General features: G+C 41.9%; 2 protein-coding genes across 7 annotated transcripts in view; both read right to left on the bottom strand.

The window, feature by feature from the left end:
• Positions 1-864: 864 nt before the first annotated feature.
• Positions 865-12567, bottom strand: snorc (secondary ossification center associated regulator of chondrocyte maturation). The gene is made up of 3 exons (XM_088914503.1): positions 12435-12567; positions 4480-4650; positions 865-3243 (listed from the first exon to the last, which is right to left on the bottom strand). The coding sequence occupies exons 1-3, from the start codon at positions 12505-12507 to the stop codon at positions 3134-3136; spliced, it is 354 nt and encodes a 117-aa protein (XP_088770629.1). The 5' UTR covers positions 12508-12567; the 3' UTR covers positions 865-3133.
• A 4944-nt stretch (positions 12568-17511) lies between these two features.
• The window catches only part of gigyf2 (GRB10 interacting GYF protein 2), a 63293-nt gene continuing 59228 nt past the window's right edge, over positions 17512-21576 (bottom strand). For all 6 annotated transcript variants that reach the window (XM_088913223.1, XM_088913225.1, XM_088913224.1 and 3 more), the window contains 3 exons: positions 20753-20928; positions 20065-20212; positions 17512-18437 (listed from right to left, as the gene is read on the bottom strand). In XM_088913223.1, coding sequence (XP_088769349.1) covers positions 18370-18437; positions 20065-20212; positions 20753-20928 — 392 coding nt within the window. In that variant the 3' untranslated portion in view covers positions 17512-18369. The remainder of the gene's footprint in view (positions 18438-20064; positions 20213-20752; positions 20929-21576) is intronic.

Here is a 21576-nt window from a genome sequence, read left to right as displayed (position 1 = left end):
TAGCTCGTGAGGTGATGCTCTTCTACTCGACCCAGAGTATTTTCAAAAAGCCGAAAGATTGGTTTTAAAAAAACTCATATTGGACATGTATTCCTCCCATGTAAAAATTGCTTTATTTTCCCTTTATTCTACCATAAAATCAAAACTGAACGGTCACATCTGCACAACAGAAAATGCCCTTTTCCAAAATCTGCTGTTTTTTTCTGTATTCATCTTCCCATGGCTATTATCTACAGGGTGAAATTCACAGCTTTTTTCCCCAGGGCCCTTGAAGCATTTTCCCCATACACATACTTCTCTTACTAAACATTTTAAATGACTTTTTCTGAAAAGAGGAAGAGAAGCAGCTTGAAAATCTGTTTATAAGTGTCTTATTAGAGGTCAGGGATACCTGGGGTCCACGCCAGAAACACAGGGCACAAAGAAGGACTACTTGACATTAATCAATCTCAGTGACAATTTAGAGATGCCAATTAACCTGGCCTGACAAGAACATGCAAACTCCACACAGAATGCAAGTCAGAATCAAACACAAAATCCAAGAACTCTGGCAGCAGTGACCCCCAACCTGCTCCAGTACTGCCCCCCTTAGGAAACTGCTCCATTAAGTCTGAAAGAAGTGAGAGATGCTTTGGTTAGCTGGAATACTTACAATTGAACAAGTAATAGGTATATTCCATGCTGAAAAAAAGAAGAAAGAAAACACAACGTTTCGACCATGGAGCCTTCTTCAGGTGTGAGCACATGAAGCACTCACACCTTTCGACCATGGAGCCTTCTTCAGGTGTGAGCACATGAAGCACTCACACCTGAAGAAGGCTCCACGGCCAAAACGTTGTGTTTTCTTTCTTCTTTTTTTCAGCATGGAATAAACCTATTAATTGTTCCTTTGCAGCCTACGCATGCTGACGCAGCTACCCACCTGAAATACTTATACTTGGTCTATTTTACTCAAGTGAATGACAATCCTTTAGACAAATATTACAAATATTCTGCACTTTACTGAGCAACCAACCACACTAGAATATTCCAAATTTAATTTGGGCAATTTTCCTTGCTATCAGTTAACAAGTGTTGTAGTGCTATCTATTGGAACATTACATTACATCTGTGTCCACTGCCTCTTTTTGAGTAAAGAAAAAACATTGGCAATCAAAATCTCAAAGGACAAACATGTTTTGGGTTTCTCACCTTAAAAAACCCCTAAGTTTATTCATTAATACATCAAAGAATGTTGTGCTTACAAATTAACAATTGAGCATACCATTTATTTTTCCATACAAAAAAAAAATCCTGCTTAATGATTTACCCCAAAAAAGGCTGCAAAACATTTTATTTCAGAAGACCTTAAAAATGAAATGCCTGCATTGTGCTACTTAAGAGTCAGAATTTCTGTACAAAAAGAAAACATTTTATTTAAAGTATGTGTATAATGTTCCAATAGAATCTCAGCTTCCTGGGATTAAAGATGCTGCAGTACAGTGTTCATTCCTATTTATCTTCCACCCATCTTCTAAATTGCTTTATTCCATTCGGGGTCACAGGTATCCAGAGCCTATCCTGACAAGCAACAGGCACAAGGCAGGATACACCCTGGACAGGACGCCAGGTCATTGCAGGGCACACACACAAACAACCGCACACATACTCGCACCAGGGCCAATTTTCCTAGAAGCCAGTTAACCTACTGAACCAGTATGTTTTTGGACTGGGGGGAGGAAATGCACGCGGATATGGGGAGAACATACAAACTCCACGCAGATAGGACCCCACGTACGGAACTGAACCCAGTGCCACACAGCTGTGAGGCAGCAGTGTTAACCACTGCGACACCGTGCCATCCCCTGTTTACATTCTTTAATTAGTTGGATGAATTACATCTCCTGTTTATCAGTTTACCCACCCAGCTGTCAGGAGCAGCAGTACTGAATCTGATCTTGACTGGTGTTCTGACAGCATAATTTCCTACTCTAAAGCTTGGCAGGAGGTCATAACTTCACACACTCAACAGAACAGTTTAGGGGTGAATAAAAAGACTCAGTTCAGAATGCAGAAGTCAAAGTGCTTCTTTGTTCCAATACTGGCATCATTTCAGATTTCTCTGTCTCGTACAAAAACAATCCTAAAGCATCAGATTCACTCTGCAGACTAACATCAAGTGTGCACAGACTGGCTTTGTTTTGTATTCAATGCCTGGACAATGAAATGTGACTACTCAACATAAGTTGCTGGAGAATCATTCTTTCCGATGAGGGCTACAGGTTCACAAATATACAATTTTAAAGGATTAGCTGCCTGGAATAAAACATGCATCTACTGTCCTACAGTTCTGACAGGCTCTCCCCTGTGACCCCAGATTTGCTGCACTGAGGTGCCTGGTTGTGAATATACTGGACTGGGTCTTAAACAATAGCACATGCACAGAAGAACACAACACTAAGGGGACAACGGGAATGATCTAGTGTAGATAACACATGCTAGTAACACATTTGCACCAATGTCTTCAGAGGAAGCCTTTATACTGTACCTACCCCTCTGCTTTGGCTTATATCATGAGCTTCCCCACTGCCGAGTCCAAAACATTGGATTCAAAGTGACATCGATGGCTACTCATTTACTCCCTCAACAAAAGCAGAAATGCTCAAAATAAAATATTGTAAACTGTATAAATTAATATTCATTATTAAATTATATAAAATTAAAATCAAATTGGAAGCATGATTTTACAGGAGTCGACCAAACAGGCTTATGATACATCAACAGATTAGACTGATTAGAAGGCTCCTCTTGGCTTCTGTTTTATATATAAAAATATAAAATAAGAAATTTCCTTTTTTTTTAGCATTTAGAGCTATATGATATGACATTGCGAACAACCGTTGTGGTAGGGCACTCGGAATGCCGGTGACCCACGACGATCTTATTTGGAAACGACAAGCGTCTTCTTTCCCGTAGTGCTGTGGAAATGGGGAACAAACCGAGGTCCTGGGACGATCGCTCTCATCCGCAGCCTGGAGCTTGTGCTAGTGTCCGGAGTGAAGGAGCGGACTAGGGAAACGGACTCCCGTGCAGGGCGGAGCGGACTGCGTGCTAGCCGCCCGGACTGAAGCGGGAGGGAGCCCGGCTGTCAGCTCTAGGCGGTGGTGAATCTCTTGAGCGTGATGACGACAAGGGCGATGAGCACAGAAGCCCCCAGGATCACTGCGATTACTATAGCCGCTATGGCCCCAGGACCCAGCACACCTGCACAGAACAGACGCAGACAGAAACCGTTCAGCCAGACGTACCCGAAAGCTCGGAGTCTCCAAATCCACTTCATAACTAACATTCCTGCTTTTAGGACAGGGAAAACAACTTTGTTTCCGCTAATTACTTAATTAGTCATCATAGCTAGAAGGCTCAAAGCTGTGCAAAAGGTAGACACAGCCCTACTATACCCGAAGCAAGAGACAAGTTCAGAATCGCGCATTAAATCTCAGATTTCCGCCTTGCTCCCTTTTCCTTTGAAACGTTCAAGTTCTTTGCAAACATATATTCATCTGAGTGTTTTAGAGCTCAGTCTTGCCGCCGAGGTTAATCCAGTTTAAAACGTTTTCAAGGACACGTGAAGTTGAAATAAATCTTTACTCCTAACCAGTACAACTATCTCAGGAATGGACTGCTTTTTAAAATAACGCAGCGGGATACATGTGGCTAGCCGAGGTGCAGCTTGTTTCTTTCTTGTTTCTTTCTAACCCAGGCGTGACCACAACACAGGCTTGGTCTTGCTTCTGTTCTTTAATGATGCTTATGACGACACTGATGAAGATGGTTCATTGGCAGGACATTTGTGCTGGCTGTAAAATGCAAAGCTTGGATATCCTGTCATTGTCTGAACACTTCTTGAGACAAATTGCATCATGTGCTACCTTTGTTGTATCATTGTATACAACAATTCCAACTCGGCTGTGAGAGACATCTAGAGACGAGGAGCACGTACAGTAGTACGGCAAGCGTGAGAAGTCTTCATCTTTTATTATTTTTACACTTCTGAGCGATGTCAGGACACAAACCTCTCTCATGTAAAGACATCAGGTAAGGATCAGAAGTAGATGGCTACACAAAGTCTTGTGTAACAGTGAAAAACATACCAAAAACACTGTGTGAGGCTGCCTGAAAAGAGAGCATGAAACCTTTCACATCCCTTTTAGAGCATCGGACAATCCCTACAGTGCTGGGAGACTCCTGTAACCAAGAAGGTAACAAGCTGAAACCACCCCGCTAGGCTGCAAGAGGCAAAGAGCTGCCGCAGGGCCATTTGGGGCAAGAAGAAGGCATTATGGGAGAGAAGAACTGTTACTCATGTCTATACTTTGTCAAGAGGCTGCATGAGACTTTCTCTCTGACTCATGAATTTTGTTTCAAATTAACTTTTGAAGGAACAATAACCCTGAGGCCTAGTGGCCTTCACAGAGAAGGGTACCTAGAAGGAACGCTTACCATCTCCGCGGTCCATAGGCTGAGAGTGGGTGGTGTCTTCATACTCGAAGGTGAAGGCGTTGTCTGTGAGGTCATGAGGGGGGTCCCTGGTAGTGACATCATAGCTGCCCCCTCCCGAGCACGTCTCCTGGCTCTCGCTTTGCGGCGTGGGGGCAGGGCCAGCGGCCGTTTCTGGGAAAACACCAACCCCCGCGATACTGAAAACTGCGGAGTGGAAGATTACACACTGAACACACAGCGAGTGTCCCTGACGGGAAGCTCAGTCTATCCACAGACTAACATTACTACTTGGCAAGCTGGGTTCAGCACTGACCTTGCTTTGATGAGGGGATCATACATTGACGGAAAAGAATCCTACATTTACAATGTAAATTAAGATAGCCCTCCTGGGAACCATGATAGTTCATTTGCTCTTCAAAAGGAATTTCCAATTTTTTCACCATTCCTCTTTGATGGAGTCGTGAAAGATGTATTTTTTCTCTCGTTTGCTTATGCTTGTGTGGAAGGACTGTTGTGAAAGGGACTCTTTGTGAGAGAAAGCTGTTAAGTGCCGATCACAGGTTACTTTCCCCCTCTCTCACGTCTCCTGGTCAGATTCCTTACACACAACCCGAAGCAGAGAGGACTGCTTTCCGAAGAAGAAAGTGTAAAGGATAGAGCAAATGTCCACATTCTTGTCTGTATATCACTACAAAGACAGAAAAGCCCAGAGAAGACCTATTCCACTGATTCTGGGGATTCTAGACAAAAAGGGACTTAGTCTTAATAAGCAACTGCTACAATAATCCTGAGCTTTTACAAATTCTGAATTCAGAAGACAGAGTACAAGAACACAAGGAAGAACTTTGTGAGAGAAGATCATAAACCATAAGTAGTAAACAGACTAAACTGCCAAACCACACTGCAGACCTTTGTAAATTTACTTCAGTGCTGTAATAGAAACAGTAGGCGTGGAGGAAAATGGCAAACCTGTAATGGATTGAATGTCTAGATCTTGTCTTTTCTAATGACTACTGTACTGAGACTTTCAGAACTCTTCTGGCACTCTTGTGAGAGTGCAGCTGATGGTTATACTTTCCAGGATTTGGTTGACAAAGATGTATAATATCTTTTAGTTTTAAAACAATAACTAATGTTCCATTGGTGTCATCTGTGGTCACCTATAGGTAAAGTGATAATGGGATCTCTTTGCATGTTCAAAGATATGACTAAGTGTAAAATATTTACTCACTTTTAAATTAAAATTGATTCAGCCTGAGGTACAATGATCACTGTTAAAGAACGGGGTGGTTTAAAAATATATACTCACAAACCTAAGAACAGAATCACTCAATAAACCAATTTTTTTCAAAGTTGCAACCTTTTAATTCAGTGTTGCACTATTCTATCACAGCAGTCACGTTAGTGGATCTCCCAGAATGTAGTGTTACAGTAAGCTCTGGCTAACACGTACACACAGTTTATATGTAATGTGTTGAAATGCACAGCAGCTACAGTGAAAACAGCCCTGAAGTCCTGTAATCTAACACCACACTGAAAAGTTCACTGTACAAGGGTGCATACTTGAAAATGAACATAAAGTTAATGAACAGTTCAACTTAAAATGAACGATGTAGAAGACTAACAGATGCTACAAATTAAGCAAAGAGAGCAAATGCATACTGTGCAGCATGCTGTGCCTAAAGCAAACGGTCATGCAGAGGTGTGAATACAGAGTGAGAGGGCCAGTGTATTCAGTGATACAGTGTATTTAGATCTTCAGGAGGCTTTTGACAAAGTTCCTCAGAAAACGGTCAATTCTCCAGTTGCAGGCAGTAGGTATTCAGGGAAACAAGACTGTCTGGATTGAAGAACTGGTTAAACAGAAAACAGAGAATACATATAAATCACCAAATGCCTTATTTATCACCCTAAATAAAATCAACAATCTAGATTTTGCTGTAGTTAATAAACTAGTCGTGCTTGTAGACAATACTCAGAAGGATTAGAAAACACTGCAAAAGCAGCAAGTACATTTAAAAAAGATTTAGATAAAATTTACAGCTGGGCAAACACCTTGTCGCACTTCCAGACAAAGTGGGGCAGAAATTAAAAAGGTAAACAATGTGGTAGAATATATAGTTTAAAGTGTAGTATTTAAATCAAGGGATATAATGGTAAAATTGTACAACATAGTAGTAAGGCATAAATTATTACAGCTCTGGAGTCCAGATTAGAGCATGTGGAGCATAAGAGACTACCCTGACAGGCTGAAGGAACTTGAACAGGGAATATTAAGGGGTATACAAGTGTTGACATCTTCAGGATAAAGGGTGAAGTGGAAACCAGAGGTCCTAGGCGGAAAACTATGTGGAACTGCATTTAAAACTGAGAATAGGAAGCTCTTCCTTACACAAAAGGTTGTGGGAGTGTGGCACAAGCTACCAGCCATGTTGTTGAAGCTGGTTTCAAGAAACAGCTGGATGAGATCCTGGGATGATTTAACTAGTAACTACCAAAGGGGCTAGGTGGACTGGATGGCCTCCTGTTGTTTGGAAACTTCATGTTCTTGCAAGAAAATAAAGGCCTCAAAATTTAGCCTGTTCGGTGGTGGATATCAGTGTTTAAGACTGCATGGTATTCACACCTTTGAAAGAGAATACAAAAGGTACTGCAGGTGTAATATCTCCTTCCTTCCACTGCCTCAGCAGGCTGCCAAGTTAATGGCTCCTGTCAGTTTTACAGAAACCATGTTTCAGCCAGGGAGCTGCAGTAGTAAAATGCCACCTGTCCCAGGGGCTGTTTTGCATACTCGGTGTTCAGTGCATGTCCGGGATAGAGCTGAACCCAATTCAATCTTAAAGGCTGAGTGGAAAAAAAAAGATCAGAAAGCACCTGTGAAAGACAAACTGCCAAGAAAACCAGGCGTCTCACTGCAGAGACCGGGAAGAGAGTAAAAGCACAGTTAACAAGCAGCCGGCACCTCACATGACGATGATTTGGAAAATGTTTCCCAGTTGCTGAATCTAATTAGGCAGCAGTGCTCACAAAGCTTTCCTTGGTCGTGCTCATCCACGCTTATTATTGGAAGATTCCTGGTCGACACGTTCCTTACAGCGGTTCCTGAAAATAAAGCCTTCCCTAATATATCGATTCAGCTTGACTCACTGCCCGAGTTGAGTATTTTTAACACGGAGCGCACGGCTGGCTGCTGACTTTCTGGAGTGCAGCCTTCCTGTACTGAAGCAAGCCACAAGCAGGGCTGCCTGGTCACCTGCCAGGCCCTCCATCAATGGGGCCTTCTCTCGTCGGGCACAAAGGAGAGCTTGTGCAGCTGAGGAAGCCAGAATGTCCAGACTCCGAGGACCACAGATTCTGTGATGGCACTAAATGTTAAACAAACTTGTTTGTGAAAGCCGTGGAAACTGTTTTTTTTTTCTGTTTATTTTTGTTTTCCACCCCACCCCCGCCCCGACAGCACTTAAAGTAACCGCCTCAGGCTGCGTGAGTATTGTCGGCCCTGGTCTGGGTTTCATCTCCCTCGCCGCCTCGCTGCTTCAGCCCTCTGCATTTCAAACACATCTTGTGACTCCCCAGTTCTTTCTTGCCAGCTCTAGATGGAACCTGTTTGCAGGCTTAAAGTGAAAAGCTTTGTGGTAATGACCGTGCTCAGTAAACTGGGTTCTGTTGGGTCTATCCCCCAAATTTGCCCCTCCAGTTGTCTTGCTATTAGAGAAAATGCTGATTTTGTGACCAAAATGGACACACCTGTGATGGTGCAAAAATCAATAGCTGTGCCTTAAACATAAAGCAGCAGCATTACTGTGTTGGAGTCTGATCTCCTCAAATCCTAGAATCTAAGCACAGTTTGGCCTGTGATGGAAGACCTGCAATTATATTGCTGGTGTAAGTGGCATTGGTGGACCAGTAGGTGGCGATCTTTCCCTGGACTAGAACTTCCAAACCAACACAATGAAGGGAACAGAAGACACCGTGCTGTAGGAGGTGTCATTCTTCGTATTAATTAAACTGAGGTCCTGATATCCTAGTCATGAAAGGATGTATTTTTTTGCTAGGTGTGCTGGTTAAATTCCACCTGGAGCTTGCAAAATGTAATCTTCCTTAATTCAGCAGGGGAAGTCATTTCTCCCTTCTTCACCAGACCCGCTCTGAAACATTTTGCTGCTGTCTTGGCCCACAGTAGTCAGTTCTGCGGTCTCCACAGCGCTAGAGTCCTGGGTGCCAGATCAGGTCTTGACTAGTGCGCCTTCTGTGTGGAGTTTGCATGTTATTCCTGTGTCCAAAACACATCGTGGCTAGGATAGTCCCACCTCACACCCTGTGCCTGCCGGGTTAGGCTCGGTCTCACTGCAATAGGATGAAGTGGCTGTGGATTGAAGAATATAAATACCTCCACTGTGCTATGAACACATGCATTTCCAGTGTTTTTTTATACATCAGAACATCCTTTTTAGTTACCCTAAATGTCATGTTTAGGAGAAGGACACTTGGGCACATAATGAGACACAAAGGAGATAAGACATACTGTACACGTTACAGGAATATTTTAACCACCCATCACAGAAGGAATATTCTCATGCTCAGCTCTTCGAGTATATCACACATTCATCCTGTCAGCTAAACTAGTCACGACCAGAGTCAAATAGTGGTGCTGCCTTTTTTTACCTGCTTTATTTCTTAACATAAAGGGATTAAACCCTACAATTATAGTCTAGAAGAGGCACAATGATCCTGACAGAGGGACTTAAACGCCCTTGAGCCATCTCTGTGAAAAGATTCCTTGTGGTAGGAAACTTTTCTTTCGAAATTATGCCAAACCTGCTTGTTTCTTACATAAAGGTCCTCTTACAGACATTCATGTTTACATTAGAAAACCGACAAAAACAGCGATGAGCACATTTCCTGGAAGGACCTCTCAAACAGCAACATAGACACATACAGATGAAGGCAAACAAGCCGAGCAGCTTTTATTTTTGCTGAAGAAAGGGTTATGAAACTCTGAGTGGAACTCAGATTTAGTTTCACCTGTTTGTCTCACCTTGTCTCACACAGTTGTTCCCCTCAGTGACCTATTCGGTTACAACCATAGTGCAGATAGAACAGAATTACACACATTGGACTTACAGTACCCATGAAAGAAGCATAAATTCCTACGTGTCCAGATGAATTTGTGTGTGTACAGATGCCATCATAAGTTCTTGAGTATCAGGCGTACTAAAGCCTATAGGTGCAGCTGTTTTGAGAGTGATTTTGCCTGGCTGTGCTTCCTCATATATACTAGACTGCTTTAAAGGACACCAACTAAAGCTCAGGAGGGGTCTCATTTTTCCATTTCCTCCTATGCTGGAGGTGTTAACACACCAAGGATTTTACACACAGCACTGAGAAGTGGAGCTCAGGAAGGCAGAGGAACCTAGCAGAACAGTCCTGTGCAAAAGCCCAGAGGGCTGCCTCACTCTGTATCCTCAGCTCAACCTGACACGCCCCTGCTGATGGATTGGCATGGCAGATCGTGGCCAGAGGGGCTGTCTTCACTCTCTTTCTAAATAAGGGCATACAGAACACAAGCTTTTTTCTAAAGTTTTCTGAGAAATTATTACGGTTATTTCACCACCCAAGGCTGTACTGGCTCAGACCCAGCCGTACGGCAGGGCCGACTCCGTGGCACTTGGTGTCGCCAGCAGGGGGTGACTCTGTGTAAGATACCAGCCCTTTACAAACCAGGACATCTGCGACTGTTGAAATCTGACTGATTCTTGAGTAACACATCTGACAATGAAAATTCCTTCAAGGTAATTCACCTGTAAAAGGTTAAGTCATTTTACAGGAGGCATGAGCTGCTAGATCACAAGCTCTATTCATTTCAAAGAATAAAGGCATTTTATCTGCAGATGCACCTCTTACCACAGTGTAGAAACGCACGAAACAAGTGCTGCTTAAAGCACAATCCAATGACATAGAGCAAGGAACTCGCAAAATCAGAAAGGTTCTTAACATTTATCTCAGTGTTAAATCATTTTAAGTTAACATACTGTATAAGAAACTTTAGTAAGTTAGCAATAAACTCTAAAAAACATTCAACTAGACATAAGATACATGGCCTTGCTGTAGTAAAAAAAGTTTAAAATTGGTTTTAATGGAAAGCACTTAAAATCTTGCTGTGATCCATGTGTGCAAGTCACTTTCTTTATCAGTGAATTCTTACCTCCCTCATATTTCAATTCATTTAATCTTTTGTTCCTCTACACTACGAGATCAGGATTTTCAAGACTGAGCTCTTCATCAGTGATCTGAATCAGACTACAATTAAAACTACAAACACAGCAAATAAAAACATGCACTAAATTGAACTCCTTCAACACCTCTGTCATAAATCCAAGATGTGGTGGAGAAAATTTAAAAGAGAGAAGACTAAGTTTTCTAAATTGTGCCTTGTGTAACACACAGAAATAAAAATTAAATGATCTGCCGTTTTACTGTGCTGTTTTAACTGATTATCAAATCTTAAGATGACCCATGTTGGCTTCTAACTTGGCTATTGATTTACACAGGATGTGTTTAATTACAGAGTGCAATTAATATATAGCATATCCGCACTAACTCCTTTAACACATTAACCTATTCTTCTCGAATTTCCATGACCACTATCTGATAACTATTTTCTGGTTTACAAACTCTGGGGGGGGTGGGAAAGTGCTTCATGTCCAGGTGGTGCTGCACATTGGTGGTGGTGGAGGGGAGTCCCCATTACCTGTAAAGCGCTTTGAGTGGAGTGTCCAGAACAGCGCTATATAAGTGTAAGCAATTATTATTATTATTATTATGTTGGTTTCCAGCAGAGAAGACGGATGTCTTAGGCCAGGAGTACTTGCTTTAAAGCGATTGGCTGTTCAACGTGGGGCTGCTAGACTGAATTCACTGAGAAACAGCATCTTCCTTATGAGCGCAGGGTTTGAGCCTTACATTTCCATCTTCTGATGCACTCTGAGGCACTCAACAATTTTTCAAATTGAGCCCTTTGAACTTCCTGGAGTTCTGGATAGTGTAACAACCTCAACATTTTGCTTCAGGCGTCACTTTCTTTCTCCGCCTTTTGCCACTCTTCTCTGACATGGTTTGATTTATCTGTGCAAGGAGGGGTTGTAATGAAACTCCAGGCTGAAGCAGCTCTGATACACCCTGATTCTGGCTACAGCAGATGCAGAGGGGAGAGGAGGGAGTTTTTCCGAAAAGCTTTATCCCTCCAGTGTAAAAAATGCCCCTCACCAGTTCTGTTGGGAAAGAAACATCTTTGGTAGAGGTGCACTGCAATTTCCACATGTAGGGTCAGAATGTGTTGAGCAAATAACTTGGAAAATAACTCATGTGATGCCAGACTTTAAGCAGTGGAGCTTCTGAAGTTAACCAGTTGCAAGAAACAAAGGTACCGTTTCTTCTAGGAACAGTTCAAGCATGCATGATACAGAGAGGATAAATTTAAGAATTACAGGTACATATAAATCCAGTGAGCTCTCTAAACACGTATTTATAGTAATAACTTTGAACCTCCATGAAAAGTCAGGTTTGTACAGGACATAGCAGGAGAAACTTGAGAATATTCTGTCGAGCCACAGCCCTGTACTCGATCGACACTTTTTAGTTTTTTGCATCTTGTAAGCCTGTAAGTGACCTAGAAAATGGAGTTTAGGTTAAATCTTTCAGCTTTGTTTACGGGGCAGGGAGCTGAACAGCTCCTCTTGAGATGTTTTGTGTTCATCTTCAGCCCCTTTATTCAATGTCAGTTCACCAGAATGTGTGTTCCATTACTTCCTCAAAAAATGTGAATGTTGTATTTTCTACCCGTAGTTGGGATGGGGCAGGCTGGTCGTGGAGAAACTATGCGAAGCCCTAACTCCTTCATCTACACCAAGAACCTAAAATCAGCTCTGCGCCCGAGCCGGACACCTGAGCCCTACCTGTCCTCGCCGCTGCTGTCCACAGGCCCAGGAGGAGGAGGAGGAAGAGCCTCGGGCTTCTTCTTGGAGTCATCTTTCCTCTGTGAAGGCTGCGGGGATCTCCGCCACTCTGGGCGCACTGGTTAAAGAGAGGCTGTCCTGAGAAGGAAGGAGAGAAGGAGAGGAAAGAGAGAGAGAGCGGGAGGAAAGAAGAGGGAGGGAGCAGTAGATGGCTGGAGGGGGGCCACTGTCTGTACAATACCGACTTTGTAAGGACCTCTGACTGCCCACCCACCTGAAACCTTCGGACACGCACTCAGGAACGGTCGACCAGGAGCTGGCCTGTGAGAGAACCAGCCTGCCCCCTGCGCCCCTCCTCACTGGTGACCCAGAGAGGGAGGTTAACTGTTCCCTGTCCTGGAACAGAGCTGGCCCGCAGCACAGAGGCACTATCCTGAAGAGCCCAGGGATGGCCAGGCGTCCCTGCCAGGGCACAGAGTTAAAAACAACCAATACCCAGACGTGCCTCGTTAAAATGAGCTACCACGATAGAGAGACCATGCTGCTATTAGACCTAGGATAGAGTACCAAGCACAAAATGGAGCAGACTAAAATATTCAGTATATGGCATCAAGTTGCCGCCTCCAGTTAATTACGTAAGCTAAACCGATGATATTTAAAGCTTTATAAACAAGAAAAGAATCTTGAGTTAAAAGGCAACTTCACAAAACCCTTCTCACAAATATACCAGCTGAGAGAAACAAAAAATTGCCTTTTTTTCCACCTAAACCAAAAATCAACGTTCAAGGTTAGATCGACTTTTTAAGGCAAATAAAGTTTTGACTGTGCTATGGCTGGATAGTCTGGATGCATGTTTGTTCCGATACAAGGATTTAAAAAAAAAAAAGAGGAGACAGTTGTCTGAAAGCAGAAATTACAGGACAGAACTATCTAAAAAAAACCAAGTCAACATTTTTCTGAGCGTGTACCCCACTGTGTCTAGGGCTCTCGAAATCAGATTGCAAATTGCCAGATTAAAAATAACAGCGTTAACAAAGCGTTCAAAGCTGTTATAGTCCTGACTGTTCTCAGCAGGGTCTCAGCATCAGAATGGCTGTGGTGCCACTTGCAAGCTCTGACGAGACAGGGAGACCTGGGGTGGGCTCTGGGACACTGCACGGTCACAGCTGATAACCTGCAAAGGCAATGCAATGCCTCCCGATGAATATAGATTGTCTACACAGTGCTGCCAAGGCTTATGGCCATCTATTGAATGGAGGCCTCGCTTTTAACATTCTGGATATAGCAGATGTCTAGAAAAGGCAATTAAAGGCTTAAAGGGCCAGGAGAAGCACCACAAATGAACCATGCAATATTGTGCATGATTTTGGTCTACGTGTTATATTGTAAAGATTTTCTGCTTTGGAATCAGTCCAGAGAAGAGACCGCATGCAGCGTAAAGGAATGTCCTACCCTGAACAGAACCTTTTCAGTCTTGAACAGTGAAGGATGAGAGGACACAAGTACTCAAAATACTCAAAGCGCTGACAAAGTCAACTCAGTGGACTTCTTCAGTGAAAGATGAAACAGAGGGAACAGGTGGATAATACATATCCCAGGGTGAGAGCTGTGGGAGTGTTGAACAAGCTACCCAGCCATGCTGTGGAAAACAATACCGACCTTCCTTCAAGAAACAGCTGGATCAGCTATTAACGTCCCAACAGGCTAAATGGGCTGAATGACTTCCCATAATAATAATACCTTTTCCTATGTTATTAGTTAGTTAAGGTGGAGCACTATTGTGCTGAAGGCTTGTACAGTAACCAGTTGTCTGGATACTTATGAAGAGGAAATTGCAGATATTGGAGAATGTTTTTGTGAATATAAAAATGACTTAAACTTAGAGCTGAATTTCTTAGATAAAATCCTGTGATCTTCAGGTTCACAGGGGATGTTTTATGACAGCTACAGTCTAGCAGGTGATGACAGGTTTCCCTGCACTTCACTGAACACTGGAGTCTTGCAACAAGCGATGATCCCACTGGATCAAAAGCTCGTCCTGACTATGTCGTCAGCTGTGAAAGGCTGAAAAATCAGCAAAACACAAGGCATCAATACATCAAGAACTAATACCTCATACTTGAACTCACTGGGCAACCATGAAAGATGACCGTACAAAGACTTTTTCAATCTTCTTTACCCCTCATTTAAGACTTGAAATGAAAAGCATTTTTCCATTCTAAACAGGAATAGAAAGCTCCACACTGAAAAGCCCCAGAAGAGAAGACACCCAAAACCAGGCACTATTCCTTCCTCAATCCCCTCTCCTATCACACAGCAAAAACGGGACCTGAGTTTCTGAAGACACACAAAGCAGCTGATGTCAACAGTCCTTAACTGCCAGACTCGATTTGGAAGGAGTTGCTTTGAGAATTCAACATCCAAGAAAACAGGTTCCAGACTTCACCCCCTCCAGCATGATGAAGAAAGGTGCACCACCCAGATGGCCTCCTGGAAAACATTGGAAAGTGCACTGATGCAATCAAGGAAACCCACATTGAAGAAACTGGGATAAACACCTTTTCCTCCTTACGAGACTATTGATAAAGAAATCCTTGTGTCATAAAAACAATTATTCTTGGTGAACATCACTCAGTTTCAATTTGCTCCTGCTCCTGCCGTAGCTGTCCACAGCTTTGTTCCTTTTGAAGAAAGGAATTCGACAATTTAATAGATGTAATGCAGTCATTTAGCTGTGAAGCTGCCTAAATTTAAGAAAAATAAAATACCACATGCCTACAGAGGCTTAGTAACCCAGATACAATACAAGCAGGTTTGTACAGTTCAGGACCCAGATCTGCCATTGTTACCCTGAGGACAATGCAGTGCAATCGATGAATCTCCTGCCGCTGCCTGTTCCGATAGACTATTCACTCACTCACATAGGCATCACCAGCGCCGTGCCCTACAGTAACACCATGGCCCAGCGCATTCAGGGACGAGGGAGCAGTCACTCTTCCCTAGTTTTCAGAATTTACAAGCGGTTTTTGCCCAACTGTTTTGCCAATGTATACAACCTGAATAAAAATAATCAAGGATGTTCATACTGCATATGAAAACATCCGTATTGGACACAAAATGCTTACGTGTTCAGCTGCAGACATTAGGATTGCCATAACACCCTGCCCGAGAGATACCAAGTAGGACCTCCAGGAACGCTGGCTGCCAGGATGTCAGTCCAAGAACATGTCAGAGCTTTACAGTTCACGTGTTGATCATCTTTAGGCTAGAACAGTGTCGCCAGCACACAGGCAGTAACCACAGCCACCACCCACCTGAGTCAGCTAGGGTATCAGAAATGTCAAATGAGCCAGGAGAGGCAGAGTCCCTGAATGGCACACAAATACCTGGCGGCTATCAGCTGGGTCTGTAATCTAGGACTGCAATGCAGGCATCTGTTCCCTAAAGCAGGGATTCTCAAACTTTGTATGTACACCTTATAAAAAAGCCTAATTGCATGTTAATAAAGAAATTCTTAAAACTTTCAACTAAGTTTTTTTGAGTTGTGCATTTCTGTTTAGCGACGTTTTTAAACAAACTGTACACACTATGAACATTGTTAGCCTAGCATTTAGTTAATGCCTTATGAGTGCCTTTTAAAATATGCATATAATCAAAAATATTAATCAGAAGAAAAAATCTTATAACAACTATCCAGGGTTCCAAAGAATACTGATATGAATCTTGATAAAAAGGCAAGAATGACTTCTATCTAGTTCTTTTAAAATAAATTTATAGAAACAAAGGACTATTTCAGAAGTTATTCAAGAAATGGTTATAAGAAAGCTTGTATCTTTTTTGACCTTATATGTTGGCTCTGTATTTGACATTAATATGTTGTGTAGGAAAGACAATCAAAAGGTCTATGTTTTACATTTGCTTTTTGTATTTTACAATTCAATGTATACAAAAAAGCAAAGCTCTCCCAAACTCTTTCACTTTGCCCACTGTCATGAGTGATCATTTAATGTTTTACATTTTCAAGGTGCAGGTCAAAGCATTTCTACGCTGGCATGCTTTGTCTCCAAGAGAAGTTTTCACAACCACTGATCTAGACAGCCTACTCGGACGTGGGGGATCTTCCTGTTGGGATTTACGAATTTGATCTCTATAAATATGAAGTTAATCTGATTAAACACCAGTGGGACAGTTTGGGAGGACATGGGCCAGAAGAAACCAACACTTACCAATGCAGTCGACTTGACAAGGGGCTGGCAGGAGAAATGCAGTACTGTATTATGGACACTGAGCCAGCTCGGCAGGTAGGTCTGTCCAGGACACACTAGACACCTGACGCAAGGTCTGTAGCACTTGTGACTATAATTTATAACCTCATAGATGTACAGTATCGATGAAAGAGTATCAAGATAGGTTTTTTGCAAATATATATTCTTCCTCTCTACACCATCCACATGTGATGTCTCTGAAGTGTCAGTAATTTAAACACGGCACAATGAAAACTGTCAACAGGATGACAAAGATAGTCATGCGTAGCTGTCTTGTCTCAGATGCGGACACCAGGATTGTCATGGCTCCAGAGCAGGTAGAACCCACACCCTTGTCTCATGACCACAGACCTGGAATGGCATTAACACCCACAAGTATCAAAGCAATCTGCACCGACATGAAGGGAAGACTTCAAGAGTTTTGCCAACAATATATACATTTGTAAGAAAACACAAAAGGCCTGTGTTCTGTGAGAGAACGGCTTAATTAAAGGAGTACAGTTCTAAATATAGAGCTATTGGATTCTGTAAGGCTGTGGACATGTGGGAAGTCTACAAGGAGATATTCATGTTATACACTATTAAATTGAAATGGAAATGTACTACCTATAGACCTATAGATAAGGTCTAGACTCTGCTCTGTTTAAATGTTAAAATTTTAAAAACCATAATGCTGTGCGTGATTCCAAACACGTTACTGCTAATATTGGAAAATACCTTCATTTCCATGCTTCATCACGAGGAAGAAACACATCTACTGCGAAAATGAACTTTACACGATTCCAAAACACGTTATTTACACCATATTCAGATTGTCTTCCAAAATGAATCATTTATTCCATTTTGGAAAATAAATATTTGCGGATAGAAAATTAACAATTATTGATACAATTGCACACACCCATGCCTACAATGGGAGTATATTTATACAATGGCAGAGAACTGCTGTAAAATGGCCTACCACGAGATTCCCTCCAAAAATAAGAAAAATAAAAAATGCTCCATCAGCCCATAATTTTCTTATTTTATAATACAGTTGCAGAATTTAAAGTTTATTCTTTAAACAGGCTAGTATTTTACAAGAAATGGTTAGCTACTTGGATCTGTTTGAACACGCCCTTAAAACAGGACATCCTTGATCACACAGTTACAGTCTCCCTTGAAACAAGTGGCAGGAGAGGGAAGGAGAATTAAAAAAACAAAAACAAAAACAGGGCAGATCAACAGCTTTCAATAAATATAATGGGTAATTTCTAATGTCCGTTAAAGAACCTATTTCTTTTTCCGTGAATTGTCCAAATAAGATGCCAGCTTATTCCCAGCTCTTTTTCTAGGGGTGTTCAGCCAAAGGCTGAATCACCACCAGTAACAGAGAGAATGCTTCCAGTGTTACTGCAGTTGCTGGGAGGCACAGTTAGAAATCAGAATCGAGATCCTCTGGGTTCTGGCCTGCAGCTTTGCTTCACACCGCCGAACCCAGTTGCGGCCTTAGGTTCCTGTTTCTCTTTTTCACGTGGCCGCTGTCTGAAGCGGAGAGTGACAGCTCTGGCTGGCTGGAGGCTGGATCTGTCTCAAATGAGCTTCAAATAGAAAGGGAGCTGCAGCTGAACGTGTGACAGTGGGGACAAAAACCGGAAATGGTCAGCAGGTAGGCAGCAGTCCAGTGCTCCTCAATAATCCTCTACGGTTTCGATTTCACCCATATTCAACCGTTCTGAGGATGCATTTACAGAAAAACCTGGAGAAAAGAGAGCAAAACGGGCACAAGTTAGGGGAAATCACAAACTCAGAATCATCTTGCAAAACATACACGGTTCCCTCTTGAGAAAGCAAAGTGTCTGAAATATGATTAACAGCAGGTCAGATATTGCAGGTGAAGCATCAAGTGGTGTTTTGAAGCTTTTGAACTTCCAAGGCCTTCTGATGTACAGCTGATGTTAGACCGTGGTCCCTTTAAAATGTGCTTCCAAGAATTTCACTAGAGCAGTTTTGCTCAAGATGGGACAATTTCATTAGCACTAACAATTATAAGGTAGCCATATAATAATAATAATAATAATAATAAAAAACATATCATGCATTAAACTGATCTTACAGTTTTTTTCCTATAAATAATTGTGGGATTATCAGTATGAATATACAAATTACTAGTTGCTAGCACAATGAATTTGAAATGAAAAGGTGTTACTACCACATATGGGTCTGGTTACTGAAGGAATGTTATAAATTTTATAAAAACTAACAAACTGCTTATCTTTTAGTTTCCTAACTGCTTATAACCCTGGCGAATGGAAGCATACCAGGGGACATCTATAGGTCAGTGGAAAAGTACAGCCCATGTCTTAAATATAGTAAAAAGGGAAGTAGAATGTCTTGTTTTGCAAATGTAAGCAATAACAAAAGTCACAATAAGGAGTTGTTTTCTGCTATTTAAGCTTGACTGAAAACTGATGATTCGTTTTAGGGATTAGGTAATCTACGTTAAAGGTAGGAAGTTTGTCTGTTACTGTGCATAAAAAGCGCTGAGCAACATCTTTCGGAGAGACTAGCTTTTACAAGCTGCTCTCCCGTATGCATACGAATAAACAGCTCTTTCACCAACACCCAGACTCTGACATTTTAATGTTTCTACATTACTTATGCAATTAATTTAATTGTTTTTTTCTCTTCAGTTTCTGCTGACATTTACTTTTAACTTCTTACCCTTAGAACTCTTCAGCTTGAGCATTCATGTTTTAAATGAAATATCAAGTTTAAAAAAACGTGTATATATGACTTAATATTTTACAAGATGGAACATTATATGAAGGGTTTGAATAATTTCCCAAGGAACTGTACATTAAATTGACTGATTATATAAAGGGAGCTTTTTCAAGCTGTTTTAATAACTAAAGCAATAAATAGCTTAATTGAACATGCTACATATGATCACAGTTTACTAATGGAGGACTGAGTAAAATGAAATGGTGGTCAATGGTATTAGATATACATAATTTCATTGGAGAGTATATAATACTTGACAGATGACCTTCTAAAAATCACTGCCAGCTGCTTGTCCATCAATACAAGCAACTCACAGGAGCTCCTTTCACTGGCTTGTCGAAATGAAAGCTAATGTTCACAGATTGCTGAACTTAAGTCCAAATATACTTGCATTTACTAAAAATGTAGAATAGATTAAGTGATCATGTTCTCCAATTTCATTCATCAGTCTTTTCCACTACAACAACTGCTAAATATACTGCTATAGTTACCCCAAAGAAGGGTAACTTATAATCCTTATTTTAGAAGGGAGTGAAGACAGTGCTGCATGATCAACACTCTCCTGGGAGAGTTTCACCCCCCTGTCCCCCAAGAATCCTTACCTAGCAGGCTGGGGTCAGCTCGCACCATCTTCTGCTTTTTCTTTTTCTTCCCAGATTGTACTGTTTCAAAGTTGGACTGCTGGAGAGCGGTGTGATTCGTCTGAAAGACTGACTGCATCCCAGCTTGACTCACTCCCCAGACAGAATCCTGAGAGTCATTGGCAAATATCAGTGGATCAGTGGAAAAACAGGGCATTCTCGTCACAGGAGGAAACCCATAAAGTAGTATATGCTAATTCCATGGTGAAAGTAAAAAAAAGTTAATTCCACAGCCAAAAACATATTCCTTTTCTACACTTCAGAGAGGAATTTACCACTCTAACCTCACTGATAAAACCGTCTTTTAACATTGTTTGTGTTGTACTTTCTTATCGGGTGTAAGCTCTATTGCTGCACCTCCCAGTGTTAAAGGAATTGAGCAACACATGTGGTTTTAAGAAACTAATCAGAAACCTTTTTTTGCCACTGGTGATGGCCTTTGAACATCATAACCCAGCCCCTACTATGCTAAGAATTGCCAAAGCCAATGAAAAGTCGCCATCTCTTTCTCTGTCAGATTTAGCCACCTATTAAGTTTCACTAGCTAATCTTGCCTTTGTCAACAGCAACCAGACACCCCACCCTTGTTCTGCCCCCTACTCTGTCCCTCTCCAGGGCCCATGAGGGGAACAGTCCTGGACATTCTCACCTGCTGCTGCTGTAGTTGGCGCTGTTGCTGCTGATTGGCTTTCTGTTTGGCACGGCGCTCTAGGAAGTGCTTGGCGAAATCCTTGGCCTCAGGCGTGTCTCCGAGGTAGGCTCTGACGTAGTCATGGACCTCATAAGGAGAGTCCACCTCTTTCAGGAAGGAAACAAACGTAGGAACTGCAGAGAGAGAAACAGACGGACATCTGTCCTGAATCTCCAATGTTCCATGGCTCCCCTTTTATACTGCCAGTGCTGTAAAGGGCTAAGCAGCAGGGTTCCACATGAAGTGCCACAGGCCACAACCATGAAATCGCATATCATACATTTCTCTATTGATGGTAGCAGTCACTTACAATAATTATTTCTGCAAACATACTCATCAAACTAATCAACAATCTCCAAAAAGGTGCTGCTGTGCACAACTGTTCAGTTTGAGAAAAATTTCTTTGAACAAATCAGCCAAATTAATACATTCATGAATCCCCAGATGATCTGTTCATTTGATTCATGGAGCCTTTCAGCTCAGCGAGAGAAATCAAGCATGAAGCCAAGCGAGTCAAAGGAGGAAATCATTCTGTTCCAATCCCAGAGATCATAGATCAAAGGGAGGAACAATCAAGCTCAAGCTGAATGTGACACAGTAAATATTAAGCAACCGGAACTCATCAAATTCAATAAAAACAGACAGCTCTCACAAATTAGGTGTGAAGATTTGAGAGCTGTGTGTATTTTATTTTTATTTTGCTTCATTGAGATGTCTTTATTAATTTGACTTTCCTGAAATGCATGAGACTAATAATGAAAAAATCTGGATTTATCTAGTGG

Source organism: Atractosteus spatula, chromosome 4 (genome assembly GCF_055471065.1).
Source record: "Atractosteus spatula isolate fAtrSpa1 chromosome 4, fAtrSpa1.hap1, whole genome shotgun sequence".
NCBI classification, from domain to species: Eukaryota; Metazoa; Chordata; class Actinopteri; order Semionotiformes; family Lepisosteidae; genus Atractosteus; species Atractosteus spatula.
This window is presented reverse-complemented; position numbering and strand designations above follow the sequence as displayed.